The sequence below is a fragment of the Pipistrellus hanaki genome, assembly GCF_964339955.1.
Source record: "Pipistrellus hanaki genome assembly, chromosome: 18".
NCBI lineage: Eukaryota > Metazoa > Chordata > Mammalia > Chiroptera > Vespertilionidae > Pipistrellus > Pipistrellus hanaki.
The window spans coordinates 11,853,221-11,875,864 of NC_140520.1; the positions used below are offsets into that span (position 1 = coordinate 11,853,221).

Consider the following 22,644-nt stretch of genomic DNA (forward strand, 5'->3'; position numbering starts at 1 on the left):
AAGCCAGTACTTCTTTCTTTTTCTTTTTTTGTTAATCCTCACCCGAGGATATTTTTCCAATTGATTTTTAGAGTGGTTGGGAAGGAAGGAGGGGAAGATTGAGGGGGAAAGGAGGAGGGAGGAGGGAGGAGGGAAGAGAAAGGGAGGAGGGAGGGAGGGAGGGAGGGAAGGAGGCAGACAACAATGTGAGAGAGACAAATTAGTTGCCTCCCGCACACATCCAGACTGGGGCCTAGGGATTGAACCTGCAACCAGGTATGTGCGCTTGATCAGAATCAAACCGGACTCTTCCATGCTTGGGCCGACACTCTAACCAATGAGAAACACTGACCAGGGCAAGTCAGTATTTCTTAATGTTTGATCTGTGGAACTGTTTCTCTAAATAGACATATTTTAAAATGTATTTTTATTGTTGACACTGTTACAGATGTCCCCATTTCCCCTGCCTTTGCCCACCTCCACCCAGCCTGTGCCCCTTCCCTTTGGCCATCACTATCTAAATAGATATTCTGTCCTTCGTTTCCAACCTCCATGATTATCTCTAGTAAGTTAATGCTCATTGTTATGAGAGAGAGAGAGAGAGAGAAAGAGAAAGAGAGAGATAGAGAAATTTGCAAACTGCAGAAATATATTTGAACCAGGGCGCTTTTTAAAAGAAGCGCCTTTTGCTATCATTTTTAGGAAACAATGCTCCAAGTCAACGGTCGCCAACCCTTCGGACTTCATGGACCACCAGTGGTCCACAGATCACCAGTTGGCGACCACTGCACTATCGTTTTTGGTTGTAAAATGTAGCAATAATAAACATATAAACATACACCACAAACTAGATCATCAAAGGCTCTGATCCTCTTACAAGAAAACACGTCGTGTGTCCCCCTTCCCCCCCACCTTATAGTGGGGGAAACTCAAGGATTACTGTTGATAGTGGTAAGATTCAACCCTACTTAATTAATGATCGACAAAAACTTCTCAGAAGCCATGAAATAAATTTTTTTGGGCAAAGACTGAAGTCCACCAAAGCAAACTGCTCCTGTAGAAGTTTTTTTTTTTTTTTTTAGAAAAACATGACAAAAAGTAGATAACATTTCCTATACATTAAAATCCTATTTTAGAAATTGTACCCACTTTCTAGACATAAATGAAAACCTGTATATATTCTACCCAAACTTATAGCTTTTAGTTATACACTAAAATGGCTTCTTCATAATGACAGAGTGAAAAAAAATACTTCATATAATACTTCAATTAGTGTTTCTTAAAATTTTTAATTTTAATCCATATTTGCTAAGAGATTTAAGGTCTGAAGAATTTTTTTTTTTTTTTAATTAATCCTCACCTGAGGACATTTTCTCCATTTTTAAAATTCTTTAAAAAAAAATAATTCTTTATTGTTCAAAGTATTACATATGCTCCCTTATTTTCCCCATTGACCCCTTTTTCTCTCCCCACATTGATTTTTTAGAGAGAGTGGGAGGGAAGAAGGTAAGGGGAGAGAGAGAGAGTGAGATTAAACATCAATGTGAGAGAGACACACTGACTGGTTGTCTCCCCTACATACCCTGACTGGGGATAGGATTTGAATCTGAAAAATACCATTGGGTGAGGATTATCAAATTACAAAACAAAACAACCACAAAAAACCCCAAGAAATAAAATAAATAAATATACTATTCAGATTTCTGGCAATAGGTGAAACAGTTTTGTACCACTAAATATTACTTTTCTTCAATCTTTTTTTTTTAATACTCACCTGAGGATATTTTTTCCATTGCTTTTCCAAAGTGGAAGGAGGGAATGGGGGAGAAAGAAATATTGATGTGAAAGAGACACATCAATTGGTTGCCTCCCGAGTGTGCCCTGATCTGAGGAATGAACAACCCAGTTACGTGCCTTTGACCAAAATCGAACCCGCCACCCTTGGGTGTGCAATCTAATGCTCTAACAACTGAGCAACACTGGCCAGGGCACTTTTCTTCCATCTTAACAAGCCATACTCTATAGCAGGCATGTCAGACTCACAGCCCACCAGCCACAAGTTTGACATGGTTGCTCTACAGCCCTTTGCCCACGTAAGCCTTTCTTTTGTGTTGAAAATATGCCAATGAGGGCTATGAGTGACACAATCAGAGCAAAGTTCTGAGAGATTTTCTTTATAGTCTTTGAAGAAACACATCTATTTAAGTTGCGGGGCACAGTTGTCTTAAGGAGAATTCCACTCTCTCTAAAGAAATGAAAGGAGATGAACTGCCCTGTTATTGCACAAACGTTGTTTTCTGGGATTTCCACTTCTCGTTTTGTCAGAACACACCTAGTTCTGCTCACATTTTGCCTGATGAGAAAGCCCACATAATCCTGTTGCAATAATTTCTGGGGGTGGGAGGGTGGGGTGTGTGTGCCCAAAGCTATTCTTGTTCCTCTTGCATTTGCTTGTACAACCATGTAGACGCTGCATGCAATGGACTGATGGACTGCATAAGGAAAGAGCTAAGCTAGCTGATGCTGGACTAGACTCGGCTCTAACATGGAAAGGAAACTGGACACGGGCTCTGATTTTAGCTCTGCTGAACCCCCAGCTACACATCTCCTATGACTGGACTAAGGAAAATGGAACCTTGAAATTCAAGGAATTAATTCCATGCAAATAAAAAAATCACTCATTCTCCCATGCGAGAATTAGAAAATTCTTTTCTTCAGGATATTATGAGACTTCTACTCCCATAATCAAAGGTTGGAGACGAGGACCTCATCCTCTGGTAAAAGACAGCAAACCGCAATGGGACAGAGACGGGGAGATTGGAGACCAGGACAGCACAGCATCCCTCCCTTGCCATTGCCATTGCCATTTCCCCTTCTCAGAAAGCTGGTTTGCAGCCTCCGGACTCGGAGGGTGAAACAGCAGAAGAGCCTGGCCTAGATCATGGTTGCAGAGCTGTATTACAGCCCCAGCCTCCTTTGCAGTGAGCCGTGGCCGTAAAGCTGAATGTGAGCCACGGGATGAGGGTGGAGCTCCCCACCTGCAGGCCTGGCTCATACACCTCCCCTCAGGGCTCCCCCTGGCTGGCTGGCTGGAATGGAGCCCATTCCCAGGGCAGCCACATACTAGAGAAAAGTCACAAGATGTAAGGAGCCTGGGTCTCTGAATCACTGTTTGGAGGGGAGGCATCAAGATGCGCTCCCAGCCCTAGCTCGTTTGGCTCAGTGAATAGAGCGTTGGCCTGCGAACTGAAAGGTCCCAGGTTCGATCCCCAGTGGGGGATTTGCAGAAGGCAGCCTATCCACCATGATTCTCTCTCATCATGGATGTTTCTATCTCTCTCTCCCTCTTCCTTCCTCTCTGAAATCAATAAAATATATATAAAAAAAAAAAAAAAAAAAAAAAGATGCACTCCCAGACTGAGAACAGCTGCATTAGGTGTATGTAATGTTAGCAAGATATTAACTTATATTGTGGTAAGCCACTGAGACTGGGTTATCTGCTACTTTGGCCAACTAACAAGAACTGTTACTGAATTTGGTATATTGCTGTAATAAAAACCTGTATTAAAAAAAAGAGAAAAGCTTCTTCTTTAAGATATATCTATCCAAGAAGCTAAAAAAAAAAGAAGCTAAAACAAGTGAGTTCAAAATTTTTACTATAATTGCCCTGACTGGTTTGGCTCAGTGGATGGAGCGTCGGTCTGCGGACTGAAAGGTCCCAGGTTCGATTCTGGTCAAGGGCATGTACTTTGGTTGCAGGCACAACCCCAGTGGGGAGTGTGCAAGAGGCAGCTGATCGATGTTTCTCTCTCATCGATGTTTCTAGCTCTCTATCCCTCTCCCTTCCTCTCTGTAAAAAATTAATAAAAAATATTAAAAAAATTTTTTTTACTATAATTATACGCTAGAAGGGAGAATCATAAACATGATGCTAATCTCTAAAACTAATATCTCTGAATTAGTAGTGTAAGATGTGCTGTAGTATTATCATTAATTTTTTGCTGGTCTATAAATTGGGGATATGAATTTAGTACTATTTAGTTCAGCCCTCGCTGGTATGGCTCAGTTGGTTAGAACTGTCCTTTAGACCAAACGGTGGCAGGTTTGGTTCCCCATCAACCTGGCACATACCCAGGTTGCGGGTTTGATCCTCATTCAGGGCACATGTGGAAAGCATCCAATTGATGTTTTTCTCTCACATCGATGTTTCTGTCTCTCTTCCTCCCTCCCCCCCTCTCAACCTACCTCTCAAAAAATCAATTTTAAAAAATGTATTTAGCCGAAACCGGTTTGGCTCAGTGGATAGAGCGTCGGTCTGCGGACTGAAAGGTCCCAGGTTCGATGCCGGTCAAGGGCATGTACCTTGGTTGCGGGCACATCCCCAGTAGGAGGTGTGCAAGAGGCAGCTAGTCGATGATTCTCTCTCATCGATGTTTCTAACTCTCTATCCCTCTCCCTTCCTCTCTGTAAAAAAATCAATAAAAAATATTTTAAAAATTGTATTTAGTTCAATGTATTAACATTGTCCTATATCTTACAAGAAAGTTCACTATAATATAGTGCTTGGCTGGTCCACTTACAGAACAGTTAGGAAATAAAACTGATACCTGTAATGTTCTCTATTCATATAAAGCAGTTTCTCAACCTCAGTACTACTGGCATTTGGGGCTGGCTAATTCTTTATTGCTGGGGCTGTCTGTGCACTGGAGAATGTTCAGCTGCTACCCTGGCCTTTATGCATTAGATGCAGCAGCATCTCTACCCACCCCAGTTATAACAAACACCTTTAGGGCACTGGCAAATATCCCCTGGAGTTTCCTGGTTGAGATCTAGTGATATAGAGTAAATCACTAAAAGGATACTGTTCTGGTATTTGTAATTAATGCATAACTATACTGAGATACTTATGTTGGTAGCTGGAGGGTCTGGGAATAGAGAGCAGGGAAGTTTATGGAAAAAAAAAAAAAATGTTAGAAGTGAACAGTTTTAGGCCCAACACAGACAATTAGCAAAACTGAAGAGAGGTTCAAATATGGTAGAGATTATATATAAGTAAAACCAAAAAGATTCACTACATATCTATAAATAGAGGCCTCTATAAACATTAGGACATAAATGAGACAGTCATATCTCGTAAGATATCTGATAGTAGACTGACCTTTTTTACCGTCTTCAGCTTCAGTTAACATTAAAATATGTAAACCTCAACATATACTAACCTGTACTAAGAGCTGGGATAAATGCAGCCCCTAGGGTGTCATGGTGTAGGTGAAAGAATACCGGACTCCAGTCAAGAAATATGGCTTTTAGCCTTGGCTCATCATTGAGCAGGTGGATGTGTGACCTTAAGCAGTCACCTCACCTCACTGAGCCTTAATTTCCTCACCTGAAAAGGAGGGGATTAGACTAGATGATATTTAAAGTCTCTCTCATCTTTGATACTTCATAATACTACAAATGCCAGCTCACAGAGGATAAATATAAAGAAAATAATCAACTATGTTATATATTTCATGGCTTTGGATTTTTTTTCTTTTTTCTCAGAAATGGAACCCAGAGACAAGCACAGACAGCTCTAGTCCCTCTGCATGTCCGTTTACCTTGCAGGGCAGGGGCTGACTGGGTCTGGGTTTTGGAAAGAGCAGACAGAATGCTCTCTGGGGTGATTTCCACTTTCGAGAGGATGTTTGCCAGAGGGTTGTGAGATGTTGTCGTGGCAGGGGCAGGTGTTTTCAGGCCACTGGAGAGGTTGCCAGGACTTGTAGGAGTTCCTGGAGAAGGTCTTGATGCAGGACTGACCCCTGGTGGCAGAAAGATTAACTCAAGCAAATGCAACTCAAAATGACTTAAATCCATACTTGCCACTCAAAAATTTTCTATGACTGATTCACAAATGGCACTTAACATGGCTTGTACCCGCCCCCCCAAATCTGAAAATTAGATGAAGATTTGCTTCCATCTAGTTGGAGCACCCCTAAAATAAACAAATATTAAGTTTTTCTCATATGCAATTCCCTTAGTTTTGAGAGCTCCAACAGAAAGAGACTAAGGAATCTATTTCTTTTTTCTCTATGAAATGAAACCTACACCTCAGAGTACTGTAGGTGCCGCCCAAATATTGCTGACTGATTCTGATCAGAGCCACTGCAATTGTATAACTCAGCCACAGCATAATTTTATATGATTAATAAGATTTTGCTTTTGAAATGGTCTATAAAATGAGATTATATTAGCAACCTCCTTTATACTTTTATATTTTAAAACAATGAACCAATTTTTAATATAGGGAAAAAGTATATAAAGATAAAATAATTTTTGATTTTTTTTAATGATCAAAAATATGAACAGGTTATTTCACACAAAACATTATAAGCAAATGAAAAATATTTAAACCACATCTTTAATCAAAAGGATGCAAATTAAAACAAATGACTTTAAAGACTGAATTTAACAAAGATTAAAACAAAACAAAATAGTTTTGGAGAAGCTGCGGCACAACGGGGACTTTTATATAGTACCTGAAACATAAATAGTACATTTTTGGAGATTATTGTAATTATAACACGAAAAGACTTAAAAAAATCTAAGTGATGATTTTTTAGAGAATCTATCTTTTAGAAATCATATATTTAAGTACTTTTGAAGAAATGAAATAATTGGGATTTCCTTCAAAATAATCAGGATTGGGTAGGCCATGTGTTTTTATCACTGAAGATGAGTGATTAGCATGTGGAGGTGCTCTACATACTCATTAAAATTTCCATTAGAAGAAAAAAAAAAAAGCCCTATATTTGCACCAATCCTTATAGGAAGGGTTCTGCATAAAATTTTAGCATCATGGTTGTTCGTGAAAAATTGGAGACATACTGGATGTCTAATAATTAACAGGCTTAAATAAGTAATAAAAGACTATATAGTTAGAATTTTAAATAGCTGGTTTCAAAACAGTATAGGCAATATGCTTCAATTATTGAAAGAACAATTATTATAAAGATTTAATCTCCCAAAACATTCAGATACACACACACTTGGTAAGGTATATACAAGTGATTTTCTTTGAGATAGAATTATATTTATTTATTGTGGGAGCACACTGACCACCTGGAGGGCAGCTCCTGGCATTGAGCGTCTGCACCTCAGTGGTCAGTGTGCATCATAGCGACTGGTCAAACAGTTCTGGTTATTCGGTTTTAATGGTCACTTAGGCTTTTATATATAGAGATAAATAGATACCTCTTTTAGGTAAATTTTAAAACTTACTTTTAATTTTAAAAATTAAACAGAAAAAAGACCGAAGTTCAAGTAGAACGATGCAAGTCAGCCTTTTATCCTCTTTACTGGGCTTGCTTACCTGTATTTTTCATGACTGATGTTAGGCTACTAAGGATGGAACTGATCTTTGCCAGATCCACATTAGCCAGGTTTGGCAAAGCCAATGCTGGAGAAGGGGAAAGAAGAGAAGTATTCACAGGCTTTGGTAGAGGCGAGGTTGCTGTCATGGTCACAGGCACTGGGGTACACGAAGAGGCCTTTGAGATACTTTCTGCTGGCTTTGTAGGAACAGAAGTGGATACAGCCGACTTCTCCACAGGTTTTTCCTTCCTGTCCTCTACTATTTAAACAAAGAAAACAAGCATTAGTGCATCTTATTACTATCCAGATTCTACTTCCAGTATGAAACGGCATATCCTACTAGTTCCTGATTTGGGAGTAAAAAGCACTATGCTTTATAGAAAACCACTCACTTCATGATTTCTTTAAAAGCCCCACTCTTTATAATTTATGATCCTTCCTGACTTCAACATCTGCTTAAAAGGAATTTCCCAAATTTATACTTTATCTTTTTTTCTAAAAAATATATTGTATTTTCTAAAAAATATATTTGATTTCAGAGAGGAAGGGAGAAGGGAGAGAGAAACATCAATGAGAGTCATTGATTGGCTGCCTCATACAGGCCCATACTGAAGATTGAGCCCACAACCCGGGCATGTGCCCTTGGCCAGAATCGAGTCTGAGACCTTTCAGTCCAAAGGCCAAACCAGCTGGGGCTACTTTATCTTATTTTTAATGACTTATTTGCATCTTCTTAGCATCTGTGTATTAAACTTGTACATTTCTAGAAGCATGTTATTATTGGGTACACTTTTGTGTTCTATCTTTCACTAATGATATTTATGAAAAGAGAGATCAATTTGTTGTTCCACTTATGTATGCATTCACTGATTCTTGTGGAGGATCAAACCTGCAACCTTGGTGTACTGGGATGATGCTCTAACCAACTTAGCTTCCCTGCCAGAGGTAAACTATCTTTTAACATCTGCCTATGATAGATTTATTGGTGGAAAAGTAAAGCAGATAAGGAACAAGTTGCCTACTAATCTCATAAGGACATACCAATAATTTTTGACCCATCATCTTCTACATCTGAGAGCTCCATGTCTTCCACATCACGATTATCTGTCGCCGGCTCAGGTGTGGCAGATTTCTCACTCTCCGCAGCTGGTGACTGGGATTCCTCACCTCCCATTCCTTGAAAAGGAGACTCAGAACCAGTTGGGGAGGGAGCATCCATACTTGGGGAAGGAACTGGTGATTCTTCTGGATCAGGAAGAGTTGATTTCAATTGATCCAGTTTTTTCTTTAAATTGTTCACTCGATTAGCAAAGGTTTTGTATGCCTAAAAGAGAAAAAGATTAAGTTTCAAGTGTACAATTCCATAATTCATCATTTTGTATTGCACTGTGTGCCCATCACACAAAGTCAAGTCTCCTTTAGTCACCATCGGAAAACACACATATTTACATTACAATTCATTAACAGTAGCAAAATTACAGTTATGAAGTAGCTACGAAAATAATTTTATGGTTGGGGGTCACTACAACATGAGGAACTGTAGTAAAGGGTCGTGGCATTAGAAAGATTGAGAACCACTGATCTAGAGACTTACAACATTTTCACATACAATGTCTAGCATTCAATAAAAAAAATCAGCAGGCATGCCAAGATATAGGACCAAATGACCTAAAAGAAAAAAACAGGCACCAGAGACAAAATCAGAACAGTTAAAGCCAATACTTAATTATCTGACAAACACCAACAACTATTCTTTTATATGTTCAAGAAAATAGAGAAAAATCCCCCTCCTTCCCTTTTGAACAATTCAACCCAAAACCCATTAGCTGGAGCTTGATGTAAGTTTAAGAAAATCCAGCCAAAATGGGGTGAAAAAATGTCTTCAGGGGAGAATGGCATTGCACAGGATGATGAAGCCCAAGCAAGAAAAAGAGAAAGCCCAGACAGGAGATGGGGGAAGAGAGAGACCTGTGGGGAGACTGGTTACACAAGGGGATTGCTCAAATAAGTGCTCATAGTGAAGACAAAGGGAGCAAGGCTTCACGCTGTTAAAAAGGCAATAAAATGTGGGAAGGAAGAAAACTAGAACAAACCTTGCGTGTTGGATTGGGATTAGAGAACAGTGTAAACTCATGGTTTTCAATACATATAGACAAATCCTCCTATATAATAAAAGGCTAATATGCAAATTGTCTGAATGGTGGACCACCTGTTGCTATGATGCACACTGACCATGAAGGGGCAGATGCTTGACGCAGGAGCTGTCCCCTGGTAGTCAGTGTGCTCCCACAGGGGGAGTGCCACTCAGCCAGAAGCTGGGCTCACAGCTGGCAAGCACAGCAGTGGTGGCGGGAGTCTCTCCTGCCTCCGCAGCAGCGCTAAGGATGTCTGTCTGCCTAAGCCGTCAGTCGGACATGCCCTGAGAGCTCCCAGACTGGCCAGCTTGAAGGGGAGGGGAGGGGCGGACCACGGGAGGTTGGCTGTGGGAGTGCACTGACCACCAGGGTGCAGCTCCTGCATTGAGCATCTGCCCCGTGGTGGTCAGTGTGCATCATAGAGACTGGTTGATTGGGTCGTCCTGCTGTTGGGTCGCTGAGCTTTTATTATATAGGATATTATGAACTTAAAGTAAAATCTCCACCTAGTGTGTCTCAGTGGTTGAGCACTGACCCATGAACCTGGTTCAATTCCTGGTTAGGGCACATGCTCAGGTTTCAGGCTCAGTCCCCAGTAGGGGACATGCAGGAGGCAGTCAACTAATGATTCTCTTTCATCATTGATATTTCTAACTCTCCCTCTCCCTTGCCCTCTAAAATCAATAAAAACAGTAAAAAAATTAAAAAAAGTTAAATCTCACAACTGTCTTCTACTGCTCTTAGAACTTTGTTCCTAACTACCTCTCCAGTTTTATTGCTTCCTCATACAAGCCCAGCTATCAGAAACTGCTCTCAGGTCTACCAGTTTTGTCATGTTCTCTTATGTTCCCACGCTTCTGAAAATGCTCATCAGAGATTATGAGCTTTCATCTATCTAATGACTGCAATTTCAGAGTTCCGCTTCTTTGGAAAAAATTTTCTCCATCTCTTCTACCTCCAGTCCCAAATTAGATAAAAGTACCAATTCAATCTATTCTCATAGTACCCTCTACAATAGTGTTTACTACACAAAATTGCAATGATGTGTTTTATTGTATTTTCTCCCTCAGATCAAAAGAATTTTGTGAGAACAATGTCTCTTTTCTCTGTATTACACAATACTTGGCACAGAATAAGTGTTCAATAAATGCTTGCTTAATACACCTCTTATCAAGCCGGGTTTTTTTTTAATAGCCTCCAAAGCAGACTAAATGATTTTATATGATTCTATAAATAAGGGGCTAGGGATATAGGTCACTATTCAAAAATTATAAAATATTTTTGGGTCAAAATGATGAACTGACCATTCCCATTCAAGGTTTCTCCCTCCTGAGACTCCTATAAAATGAAAAATAAATGAATACAAAGGTATAACCAACAACAAGAAATATACCTGAGAAAAAAATTTCTACAGATTTTCAGACGACAGAACGTGAATAGAAGAGTGAGAAGTGATGAGGCAGGGTGGAGAAAAATGAGTTTAGGAGTATACAGAAAGGGAGCTACACCTGGGAAAGGAGCAAATCTGTCTTGCAGAATCCCTGAGAAACTTTGATCCAGAAAATGATGAGTATAAAAGGGTGGAGGAGTTAAGCAGTGGGTTTGAAAATAGGACAATTCATTAAAAGTGTGAATGCCTAACACTCCCACCACCTCCTCTGCAGCCTTCACACTTGGTAGTAGCCAAGGCACTGTGTTCTGGGCAAAAGATGTCCTGGCAAAAAGACTCCAGCCTTCTCACATTTAGAGCTCCTCCTGACCAGACTAACAGCCAGCTCCTCACCTACACAGATTTTAATGGTTAAACCCAAGAAGTAGAGAATCCCTACCTATGGACAGAAAGCCCCTCAGTATATTTTTTCATAACTCATTCTTAAATAGGAATGGACAAAGAGATACATGAATTTTGAGGAAAGCCAAAGTCATAACAGAGAAAGACTAAGACAACTAGGAGGGGAGGGGGGGAATAAAATAAGAGGCTCTACCAGGAAAGAAGACAATTCAGGGGAGAGAACAAAGTTTTAGTATCTTCATGGACACTAGATACTATATCCATAAAATCAGAAAGGATTGCCATAAAAAAGAACACAGAACAAAAAAGAATTCTTAGAAATTTAAAATATGACTGTCAAACATAAAATATGAAGAGATGAAGCTGGGAGATAAAGTTGAAATCTTCCAGAAAGCAAACCAAAAGGATCGAGGTTGAGATAACAGAGGACACATTAAATATCAACCTAAGGAGATTCAACATCTGTAATCAATGTTCCATAGAGAGAAAATAAAGGAAAAGAGAGAAAGTCCTGGACTTGAAGAATACCAATCTAGACTGAAAGAGCACACCAAGTAACCCATAATGAATGAAAACCATTTAGATACATCATTGTAAACATTTCAGAACACCATGGGTAATGTCCCTAAAAGCTTACAGACAAAAAAACAACAGTCATCCCCAAAGGATCTTGCAAAGACTTCATAGCAACAACACTAAAGACAATGGAGAAATGTCTTCTAAACTCTGAGGGAAAATGCTCTTCAGCCAGTCAAACCATCAAAGCATATGTGAAAACAGAATAAAGACATTTTTAGATATAAAGATTCAGAAATTTTTTTTGCAATACCTTTAAAAAAATTTATTGAGGATGTGCTCCAGCAAGAAAATACCAAGAAAAAAAAAGACACAAATCTTCAAAATAGAGGGCTTATCTCAGAATAACAGTAAAGACTAATCCTAAAATGAGATCTAGAGACCTAAAACTGGAGCAGGAGAATGGAAGTTTAGGCAGAAAGGCTTTGGGGGAAAATGTATTCAGAATATCTGAAGTGATGGGGGTGAGGGTGGGCAGGGAGTGGGGGATGAAAAGGCATAAATTGCAGGTAAAAAAGAAATTCTATAAAAAAGCCAAATATTTCTAATATATCCATAGTTAACATAGACCTTTCAATGAACAAATGTTTACACAGATATAATGTAAGCTTTATCTATTAATTTCCATCCTTTAAAACAAGGAAGACAATTATGATTACAGAATGAAATGTAAATATTATCAACCTTACAACAGTAAGTATAGTTCACTGAAGCTGGAAAACTGAACAGATGAAAACTAATGGGAGAGGATGTTAATATCTTCATTTCACAAGTTAATATCTTCATTTTACAAAGCAGGAAGTCTAGAGTTAGCGGTCAAAAAATAAAAAATAATATAGTACAGTTGACCCTTGAACAACAAGGTTTGAAATGCACAGATCAATTTATGAGTCCATTGGCCCTCTGTATCCCCCAGGTTTCCCATCCACAAATAACAGTATTTTCAATCTGCAGATGTGTTGTTCTATGTCATTTTATATAAGGTACTTGAGCATCTGCAGTTTTGGAATCCCCAGCGGGTCATGGAACTATCTCCAGTGCATACTGGGAAATGACTGCATGGTAGTTAAGTTTTTGGAGAGTCAAATGTTATATATAGTTTTTCAACCACACAGGGAATGAGGGTCAACACCCCTAACCCCGTGTATTTAAGAGGCAACTGTACTTCTATTTACAAAAGTAATAAGAAAGGCCAAGACCGGTTTGGCTCAGTGGATAGAGTGTCGGCCTGCGGTCTGAGGGGTCCTGGGTTCGATTTCGGACAAGGGCATGTACTTTGGTTGTGGGCATATCCCCAGTGGAGTGTGTGTGGGAGGCAGCTGATCAATGTTTCTAGCTTTCTATCCCTCTCTCTTCCTCTCTGTAAAAACTCAATAAAATATATTTATTAAAAAAAAAAGTAATAAAAAAGATTTAAAACAGTTATATAATAATATTGGAAGAGAAGTGGAAGGCTGGTAAATATAAGCTAAATCCTCATTTGTCATATCAAGTAGTTAAAAGATCTTTCTTAAGTAGGATGAAACAAAGAACAATATGGGCATATAATTTAGAAATATGGAGGCAAATGCCAGAAAATGTTAAATGAGGTAAAAGGAATGGCTTCTAGGAAGTGGGACTGGTGGGCTCTATAATACTATATGCTTTTACATATGGTGCTTAAAACTTAAAAAAAAAAAAAAAAAAAGTACAAAATGGACAATTTCAGAGGTCATTAGACAAATGTCCAATTACCAACTTCCTTTCAGTGGAGGCGAGGACAAAGAGGGTCCTTAAGGCAGTCAATTTACAAGAAATTTAGTAACAGAATGTTTCCATCTAGTTTTCTACATATATTTCAGCCTACTTTTATATAATGTAATAGTAACTTGACATACTCCCTTTGAAATTTTAAGACATAAGGCATAATAACCAAGGTATGCATGAGCTCTAGCGTCAAAAAGACCCAGGTCTAATTTAGACTCCACCACTTGGTAGCTACACTAGTATTACCTATACAAGGTTCTAAATCTCTTCAAAAGTAACTTCTTCATCCGTGAACTGGAGATAATGTTTATCCTCACTGAGTTAGGTAACACGTGTAAAACAGTCACTGACATATCGTAACCAATCAATATGATAGCTCTAATTACTACTTACATTGGCCACCACTTTTACTTCTTTGTATTGTGCTTCATAGAAAATTCCAGCATTTTCCAGTGCTTCTGTGAGTGAGGGCCCACTTTTCACCTGCTTATCTAATCCATTCACAAATTCCTCCAGCTTGGCGCTTGCCTCCTCAAATTCTTTGGAGAACTTCTTCCCACCGGTCTTATCTAAAATAACAGAGGAAGTATTCATTTCAAGATAAAAAAGAAAAAGTAAACAAAATTTTCTTTTTTTTTTTTCCTTTCTTTTTTTTAATATATTTTATTGATTTTATACAGAGAGGAAGGGAGAGAGATAGAGAGTTAGAAACATCGATGAGAGAGAGTCATCGATCAGCTGCCTCTTGCACACCCCCTACTGGGGATATGCCCGCAACCAAGGTACATGCCCTTGACCGGAATCGAACCCGGGACCCTTCAGTCCCCAAGCCGACGCTCTATCCATTGAGCCAAACCGGTCCCGGCGTAAACAAAATTTTCAAAGAAAACCCCCCTCCAGATGATCAGTGAACCTATTCTTACTTCCTTAATATGTAATATTCTTAGTCTCATAGTTTCACATTTAAAAAGTTTCTCCAGCCGGGACCGGTTTGGCTCAATGGATAGAGCGTCGGCTTGGGGACTGAAGGGTCCCGGGTTCGATTCCGGTTAAGGGCATGTACCTTGGTTGCGGGCATATCCCCAGTAGGGGGTGTGCAAGAGGCAGCTGATCGATGACTCTCTCTCATCGATGTTTCTAACTCTCTATCTCTCTCCCTTCCTCTCTGTATAAAATCAATAAAATATATTTAAAAAATAAAAAAATAAAAAGTTTCTCCAGCCAAAACCGGTTTGGCTCAGTGGATAGAGCGTCGGTCTGCGGACTGAAGGGTCCCGGGTTCGATTCCGGTCAAGGGCATGTACACTGGTTGCGGGCACATCCCTGGTGGGGGGTGTGCAAGAGGCAGCTAGTAGATGTTTCTCTCTCATCAACGTTTCTAGCTCTCTATCCTTCTCCTTTTCTCTCTGTGGAAAATCAATAAAATATATATTTTAAAAAAAAGTTTCTCCAAATCACAAAAACAGATTGTTGAAACGATTCATGTGAATCTGCTAGAGTTAAAAGCAATAGTGCATCATGAAGGTACCAATAATTACAGTAAACAAAAGAAAGTCCAACTAAAAGGAAGTTCATTAATTTTCTTTATAAATTTGTTGCCATTCTACTACTTTGGAATAATGGGATGAGGCTTGATTCTGTTTACTTAGACCAGGGGTGGAGAACCTTTTTTCTGCCAAGGGCCATATGGATATTGATATCATTTACGGGCCATACACAATTACCAACTTAAAAATTAGCTTGCTATATTTGGTCAAACATTTAATGAACTCACCACTAATGCCTTGGCAATGGCAGATCAAATGATTTCTTGTGCTAAATGTTCCTCACCCCTGACTTAGACCATTAATTTTTAATCCTCTAGAATGTATGATACATGAAAAAACTAAGGTTCAGAAAAGTAAAGATAAAGTGACTGAGTCACACTAAAAATTCTTTTTTCCTCTTTGAAGATCTCTAATAATTTCATATCAGAAGAGTACAAACCCTCAATTATTTTTGCACCAGTAGTGACATTATGGACCTGGCTGCTTAGAGCACATGTGTCAAACACAAGGCCCGCGGGCCAAATCCAGCCCCCCAGGCCTTGCAATGTGGCCCGCACAGCGCTGTCATCACTGCACTCCGCTGTCAGTTTATGACATTGTCAGTTTATGACTGTTCAGTAAACCATTCGGCCCGCGATTTAGGCTGGATTTTAGATTTTGGCCCCTTCTCTGATTGAGTTCGACACCCCTAGCTTAGAGCATTGACTTGAGCACCAAAGAGTCTCAGGTTTGATTCCCAGCCTTGGACACATAACCGGGTTGTAGATGATCCCTGGTCCGGCTGGAGCATGTGCAGAAGGCAACCAATCGATGCATCTCTCTCACGCCGATGTTTCTCTCTCTCTCTCTGCCTCCCTCTTTTCTTTCCTCCTCCCCTCCCTCCCTTTCATTCCCTCTAAAAAACAGGGAGGAAAAAATATTCTCAGGTGAGGATTAAACACACACACACACACACACACACACACTAATAGTGACATTACAAACTGTTACTAAGTATACTTCTTTCCCCATGACTGTAGGAATATGACTTTAAATGGGCACAAATTTTGGCTTTGTCTCTCATCAGCTGTGTAACTTAGGCAAGCTACTCATCTCCTTATGAAGTCTTGAATTTCTCACTTATAAAATGGAAGTTTTTAATATACTTCTGAGTTGTTGTGAGGATTAAATTCAGTAACATGTTAAATTTATTTATTTATTTATTTATTCAATTAGCAATAATCGTGCCTCGGATAAACCCCATTGGCTATGATACTGCCACTGTGCAAAGCTAACATGTTAAAATTTAAAGCACGGTACAATAACAAAATAAAGGCCAAATGAATATCTAGTAGCCATTTACTCATTCTTCAAAAATATTTATTAAATGCCTATTATGTACCAAGCATCGCTCTAGGCTGGATACAGCAGTGAACAAATAAGGATAATTTCACTCAGTGTGACTCAGTGATTGAACGTTGACCTATGAACCAGGAGGTCACGGTTTGATTCCTGGTCAGGACACATGCCCGGGCTGCAGGCTCTATCCTAAGGTGGGGGCATGCAGAAGGCAGCCTATAGATTATTCTTTCTCATTACTGATGTTTCTATCTATTTCTCTCCCTCTCCCTTCCTTTCTCTGAAGTCAACAACAACATTATACACACACACACACACACACACACACACACACACACATATGTATATATTTAAAGTACAAAGGATAGTTTCTACCACCATGAGATTTATTTTATGATAAAGTATTAATATTATTTATTACCTGGGTGGTTGCTCAGTGGTTAGAGCGTCAGCCCAAGCACCTAAGGGTCATGGGTTCCAAGGACACATACCTGGGTTGTGGGCTTGCTCCCCCCCCCCCCCCCCCCCCACTGAGGCCCATGTAGGAGGCAACCAGTCTACGTATCTCTCTCACACACATCAGTGTTTTGTTTTTGTTTTCTCGCTCTCTTCCCCACTCCCTTCCACTCTGAAAAGCAATGGAAAAATATCCTCAGGTGAGGATTAACACACAAAAACAAAACAAAAACTATTATTTATAATTTACAATGTAAGGGAAAAAGAGCAACTAACTAGATTTTATGAGGCATTACAGTGGCCGTATTAAAGAGCATACCCAAACCAGTTAATCACACAATATGAAATATACCTGCCTATATATAACCTAATATATCAAGAAAGCACCAGAAGTGGGGAAAATGACAGAATTTATTTCTTTGGGTTTTTAAACTTATTTTTCTCCAGCTTTCTTGAGATACAATTGACATATAATACTGTGTGAGTTTAATGTGCACAGGTGAAGGACAGAAATTTACTTATGAAATGTATATGCATATAATCACTACCTGGGAAACCAGAGCTGGCACAACTGTTCTCTACAACCAACTAAGGGTTCTCTCTCTCTCTCTCTCTCTCTCTCTCTCTCTCTCTTTAAATATATATTTTATTGATTTTTTTACAGAGAGGAAGGGAGAAAGAGAGAGAGTTAAAAACATTGGTGAGAGAGAGTCATCAATCAGCTGCCTCTTGCACACCCCCCACTGGGGATATGCCTGCAATCAAGGTACATGCCCTTGCCCGGAATCGAACCCACGACCCTTCAGTCCTCAGGCCGATGCTTTATCCACTGAGCCAAACCGGTTTCAGCTAAGAGTTCTCTTTATGTAAAAAGCCAGTCTTACCACTTGAAAATGACAGATCTGGGAAGAAAATCTAAGTTATTCTTGTTCAAAGGATGTTATTACCTTTTAAGCATTTGAGAGTTTCTGTGCTACACACATCCACACGCATAGTTGACAGCTGTTTTTCCTTCAATTCTATCTGATCTTCTGAGCGCTTGTATAGCAACAGCTCTTCAATGAGGGCCTGAGACTGAACACAGAGCAGAGTCAAATTTCATTCACAAGACCACTGACTTATTTATCTTTCCCCACTAAAACCTATTAAAACCCCATGAGGGAAAAACCCTTCACATTTCCTCATAATCAGGGATATCAATATCAATTCTCATGTCAAAATATTCTTTTTAGTCTTGCACTTTAAAAAGATCCTTTCCTGCCCTGACTGGGTAGCTCAGTTGGTTGGAGCATTGTCCCATACACCAAAAGGGTTGTGGGTTTGATTCCCAGTCAGGGTACATACATAAGTTGCAGGAAGTAACTGATCGATGTTTCTCTCTTTCCCTTCTTCTCTCTCTAAAATCAATAAAAACATATCCTTAGGTGAAGAATTTAAAAAAAAAAAAATCATTTTCCTTGGTTATTCAAAGCTAATTTATGGATATAGAGTTAAAAATGAAACAAAGGTCCACTTATATCTTTAAATTTTAATTAGATAAACATAGACTTATTATTCTAACTCTACACAAATTCTAATTTAGTAGAGCTTCAAAGAAAGATGAACCGCAAGTTGGGGGATTCAGAACTAAGCCTGTAACAGATTTTTCTGTAAGGTTATTTTTTCCAATAGGGAAACAGATAAAACTTCAAGTAATCTGATCCCAATCTGGATTCCCTTAGAACTTAAGATATAATTGATGTACAAACTGAATAAAAATAAATCTTTCTGGACTATACAGGAAGCTATAACACAAAAAGGGTGAATGTTCAACATATCCTGTAACTTACTCGAAATTCAGCAACTATCTTAGATTTGAGAGCAGCTTTTGGATTCGTGGATGCTGTTGGAATGAAACAAAACATCATTAAGAATACAGACAGAAACTATTGACTAATATTCAGAAAAATTTTAGCTCTTATAGTTAAGGGTGTTCTTTTGAACATATGTCAAACATGCACATTTAAATAATAATATCTAGAATAATGGGATATGAAATTTAAACCTTCCCAAGCATGGTCAATATAAAAACATGTGACTTACCTCCAATAGGCCCTTTAAGTTATAAAGTCCTAGAATTATTGATTTGGAGATCCTGAGATACATGAAGTACCTTTTTTCCTAGTCTGACTGAGTGTAAGAGGATCTCAATACTTCAAAATAAGAGTGTTAAGGAGCAGGACATCCAATTAATTCTGAGCACCGGCTGAAGAAAATTATTTACAAACATCAACTCTATTCCTATGTATTTAGCTTTAGATTTCTTTTTCTGGTGACTCAGTTCATAGCAAAAACAGGCAAAGAGAGTTCTAAGTACATTCCCACTGTGGTGGAACTTTGGCTGAAATGATGACTCCTGTTGTTCCTAAGCATGCAACTTATGCCCAAAAGGAAGATAGAGGACTCCCTTAATCATGATGAATATCAAATGCTTGCTGAAGCAAAACCATCCCAAGTGTCTTGATTCACCTCCTAATTCTCACTGTCTTTTACCTTGTTCCCTCCACACCTTCAGGTCAACATTCCTGTTTGGCCCACAGCAGCCTATCACATGCAGTATTCCACTCCCTTGATCTCATGCTGGGTAAACATGATAAACATAGCAGGAGCTCCTGTTAGAGAAGAAGCTTCTGGCCTGATCTGAGGCCCATGTCTAATCTGGTAGAGTGTATCCCCAAATCTGAAGGATTTCATGGCTCCCACAGACATGCTTCTTAATGCCTAGTCTCCTCTTCAGCTCTGTTGTTTAATGCCAGCTGCCTCTAACTTCATGTATCTTTGAACCTTAGTGTTAGCCTGGCACTATCAAGTATTTATTTTCTTCTTTTAATCCCTCAACTACTCTTGAATCTTCACTCATTTAAACTCTCTTCCTGCATTTTCTTTGTTTAAAAGTAGTTTTTGTTTTGTTTTGTTTTTAAGAAGTAACTCCATGATGGCTTGTTTAGTGTAAGTCACTGGGAGCCTCCCAGGCCTGGAAAACACAGGCTTGCCCATAGTTTATGCGAGGTATGATGTCAAATGGTCTACATTTTCTTCTGCTCCAAAAAGAGGAGTTAATTTTATATTAGTTGAGATTTTGTTCCTTACTTTGTGATTTCTTCCACTGCTTATTCGGTTGTTTGTTCAGATTTTCTTTCAGCTGCTTCTGAGTTTTGAAAGTGGTACCTGGAAAACATTTCAGTTTTTGCAACCTGGCATTATGGGAAGCTGTCTGTCTGTCCACTTCAGGGTCAAAGTTGTAGCACGAAAAAAGGCAATCCGAGACTGTGTGTTGTTTCTTTCTTTCCTTTTCTTTCATTTTTATTTAAAAAATAAATAAAACACCTATCAGATCTCTAAGAAGCTGTCAAATAAACATAATTTTTACTGTCAATGAAATGACTGATGTTGAGAATAGGATAGGAAGCTTTAAAATACCAGTTAACACATTCCAATGAAGAATTTAACAGCTTCTTAGAGGTTGCTATTTGTAAAGCAAGTTTCTAGTCAATAATAGTCATGATTTAAGATCTCACCATCTTTTATTCCATGACTTTACATGCATCTAACATATAGGAACTAAATAACTTTAAAAAAAAACAGGCATACCACTTACTGTAAATCTAAACCAAAATAGAGACTAAAGAATGTCAATATATGCTTAATATCAAATACTTAGTGAAAACTGAAATCCAGTCCAAAAATCCTCCAACTTAAGCACAAAAAGTAAACTTTAGTTTAAACACTTGATATAAAGCAAATGGAATAATTAAATGACCATCATCACTTAATATGCATGACTTTCTTCAGTCAATAAAAATAAAATCCAACCCTCTCCAAACCAATTCTACTTAAATTTTAATTCGTATTTTGTAAGTATTTAATTTTAAACAAACAAGGTCAGATCCAAAACTTTCTATTTCACTATTAAGCAATAGGACCAGATCTACAAAATATATGCAATTTTAAAATGTGAACAATGACTCAAATTTCCTTCCAGGAGAGAAAAGACACTTACTTAAAGCTTCTCTTAATGCCGTAATCATTTCTTCTGGGTAAACATTTCTCTCCTCCCAGATTTTAAAGATTCGTTCTATAGATTTAGAGACAGATGGATCCCTAAAGAGAAAGAGTTAGATAAAAATGTTAATATATCTCAAACTATAGATCTAAAAATAAAGTTATCAACAAAATTATTTTCCGAAAGTCTTTTGATGTTTATTTTTAAACTTTTTTCTACATGTCTAGGACTAAAATCTTAAGCACTCTTACTCAGTTCTATGAATGACAGAATTGAGGCCATGGACAACACACTGAACTAATTGATGGATATGAAGTTGAGAGGGCCACTCAGGGTATGCATTGACACAACTAGCATCTCAAAAGACAGACTGACTCTAATAAGATAAAATCTAATAAAGAATCTAGTCTAAAAAAATCAATTGATAAGTACAGAATAAGACAAGGCTTAGTAATACTTTAAAAAAAAACTCAAAAAGTAGCGCTAGCCAGTGTGTATCGTGGTTAGAACTTGGCCCGTGGACCAGAGAGAGGGTCACAGGTTCAATTCCCAGTTAAGGGTTGCAGGTTCGTCCTCAGCCATGGTTGAGATTCTTGCCAAACAATTGACGTCTCTTCCACGTCAATCTATCTTTCTTTCTCACCACCCTGTCCTCTCTCTCTAAAAATCAATAGGAAGAGTATCAAGTGAAGCTTAAAAAAATAATAATTTAAAATTCAGAAGTTAGAGATAAATTTTATCTCTAAAAACTTGTTACTCTGTATCTCTTAAAATAATGACCATTTTATAACTTATCTTTTTTATTTACTTATAACAAATATCTTCCCTTTGTGTCACTTGTCTTTAAGTTTGTAATATATAATTACTGGGTTGTTTTCCAAATTTTATTTAATACCCCAAGGCTTAAATAAGTTTGCAATATATATCTGGGCTGTTTCCAAATTTTCATTACCACAAATACTTTTGCTATAAAAATTCTCTTCCATCAAATTGCTGCATATATACAAAAGTTTCTCAGGGCTTTGTAAAAGACTAGGGATAAAATCCCAAGATCATAGGGTGTACATAACAAACTTTTATTATTTTTTTTTTAAAGGTATGGGCATTTAAAAAATATTAATTTCAGAGAAGAAGGAAGAGGGAGAGAGAGATAGAAACATCAATGAGAATCATTGATCGGCTGCCTCCTGCATGCCCCACACTGGGGGATTGAGCCCGCAACTGGAGCATGTGCCCTTGACCAGAATTGAACCTGGGACCCTTCAGTCCGAAGGCCAATGCTTTATCCACTGAGCCAAACCGGCCAGGGCTATAACAAACTTATTAAAAAGAGGTTGTTTTATACCATCCAACCCTTAAACCAACAGTATATGAGAGTTCCCATTGTGCCACAATCTTGCTAAATTTGGTATTGGTGAACTTTAAAATGTATATGCCAGATACTAATTTATTGCCTCTCTGCTCTAAGCCATCCTTCTTGGTGCTACTGGAGCCAGAGTGAACCCTTGGCTCTTTGTTAGACTCTGCCAATAGAGGGCCCTAGAGTGACACTGAGAGCCTGGAATTGGTGTTCTTTCTGTTCTTACGTGGATCAGCAGCATGCAGGCGTCTTGGTGGGGGGTTGCTCCTGCACTCAGTTCAGTGCTGAGTGCTCTCTACCCTGTTTCTGAGCCAATACGG

General features: G+C 38.7%; 1 protein-coding gene across 7 annotated transcripts in view; it reads right to left on the reverse strand.

The window, feature by feature from the left end:
* The window catches only part of RPRD2 (regulation of nuclear pre-mRNA domain containing 2), a 56,769-nt gene that overhangs the window by 6,949 nt on the left and 27,176 nt on the right, over nt 1-22,644 (reverse strand). For 4 of the 7 annotated variants that reach the window (XM_084865661.1, XM_084865659.1, XM_084865664.1 and 1 more), the window contains exons 3-10: nt 20,962-21,062; nt 20,052-20,129; nt 18,752-18,804; nt 17,870-17,996; nt 13,975-14,150; nt 8,374-8,656; nt 7,331-7,591; nt 5,580-5,780 (exon numbers count right to left, since the gene is read on the reverse strand). In XM_084865661.1, the coding sequence (XP_084721787.1) occupies nt 5,580-5,780; nt 7,331-7,591; nt 8,374-8,656; nt 13,975-14,150; nt 17,870-17,996; nt 18,752-18,804; nt 20,052-20,129; nt 20,962-21,062 (1,280 nt within the window). The remainder of the gene's footprint in view (nt 1-5,579; nt 5,781-7,330; nt 7,592-8,373; nt 8,657-13,974; nt 14,151-17,869; nt 17,997-18,751; nt 18,805-20,051; nt 20,130-20,961; nt 21,063-22,644) is intronic. The other 3 variants (XM_084865660.1, XM_084865665.1, XM_084865663.1) reach the window with 1 other exon arrangement.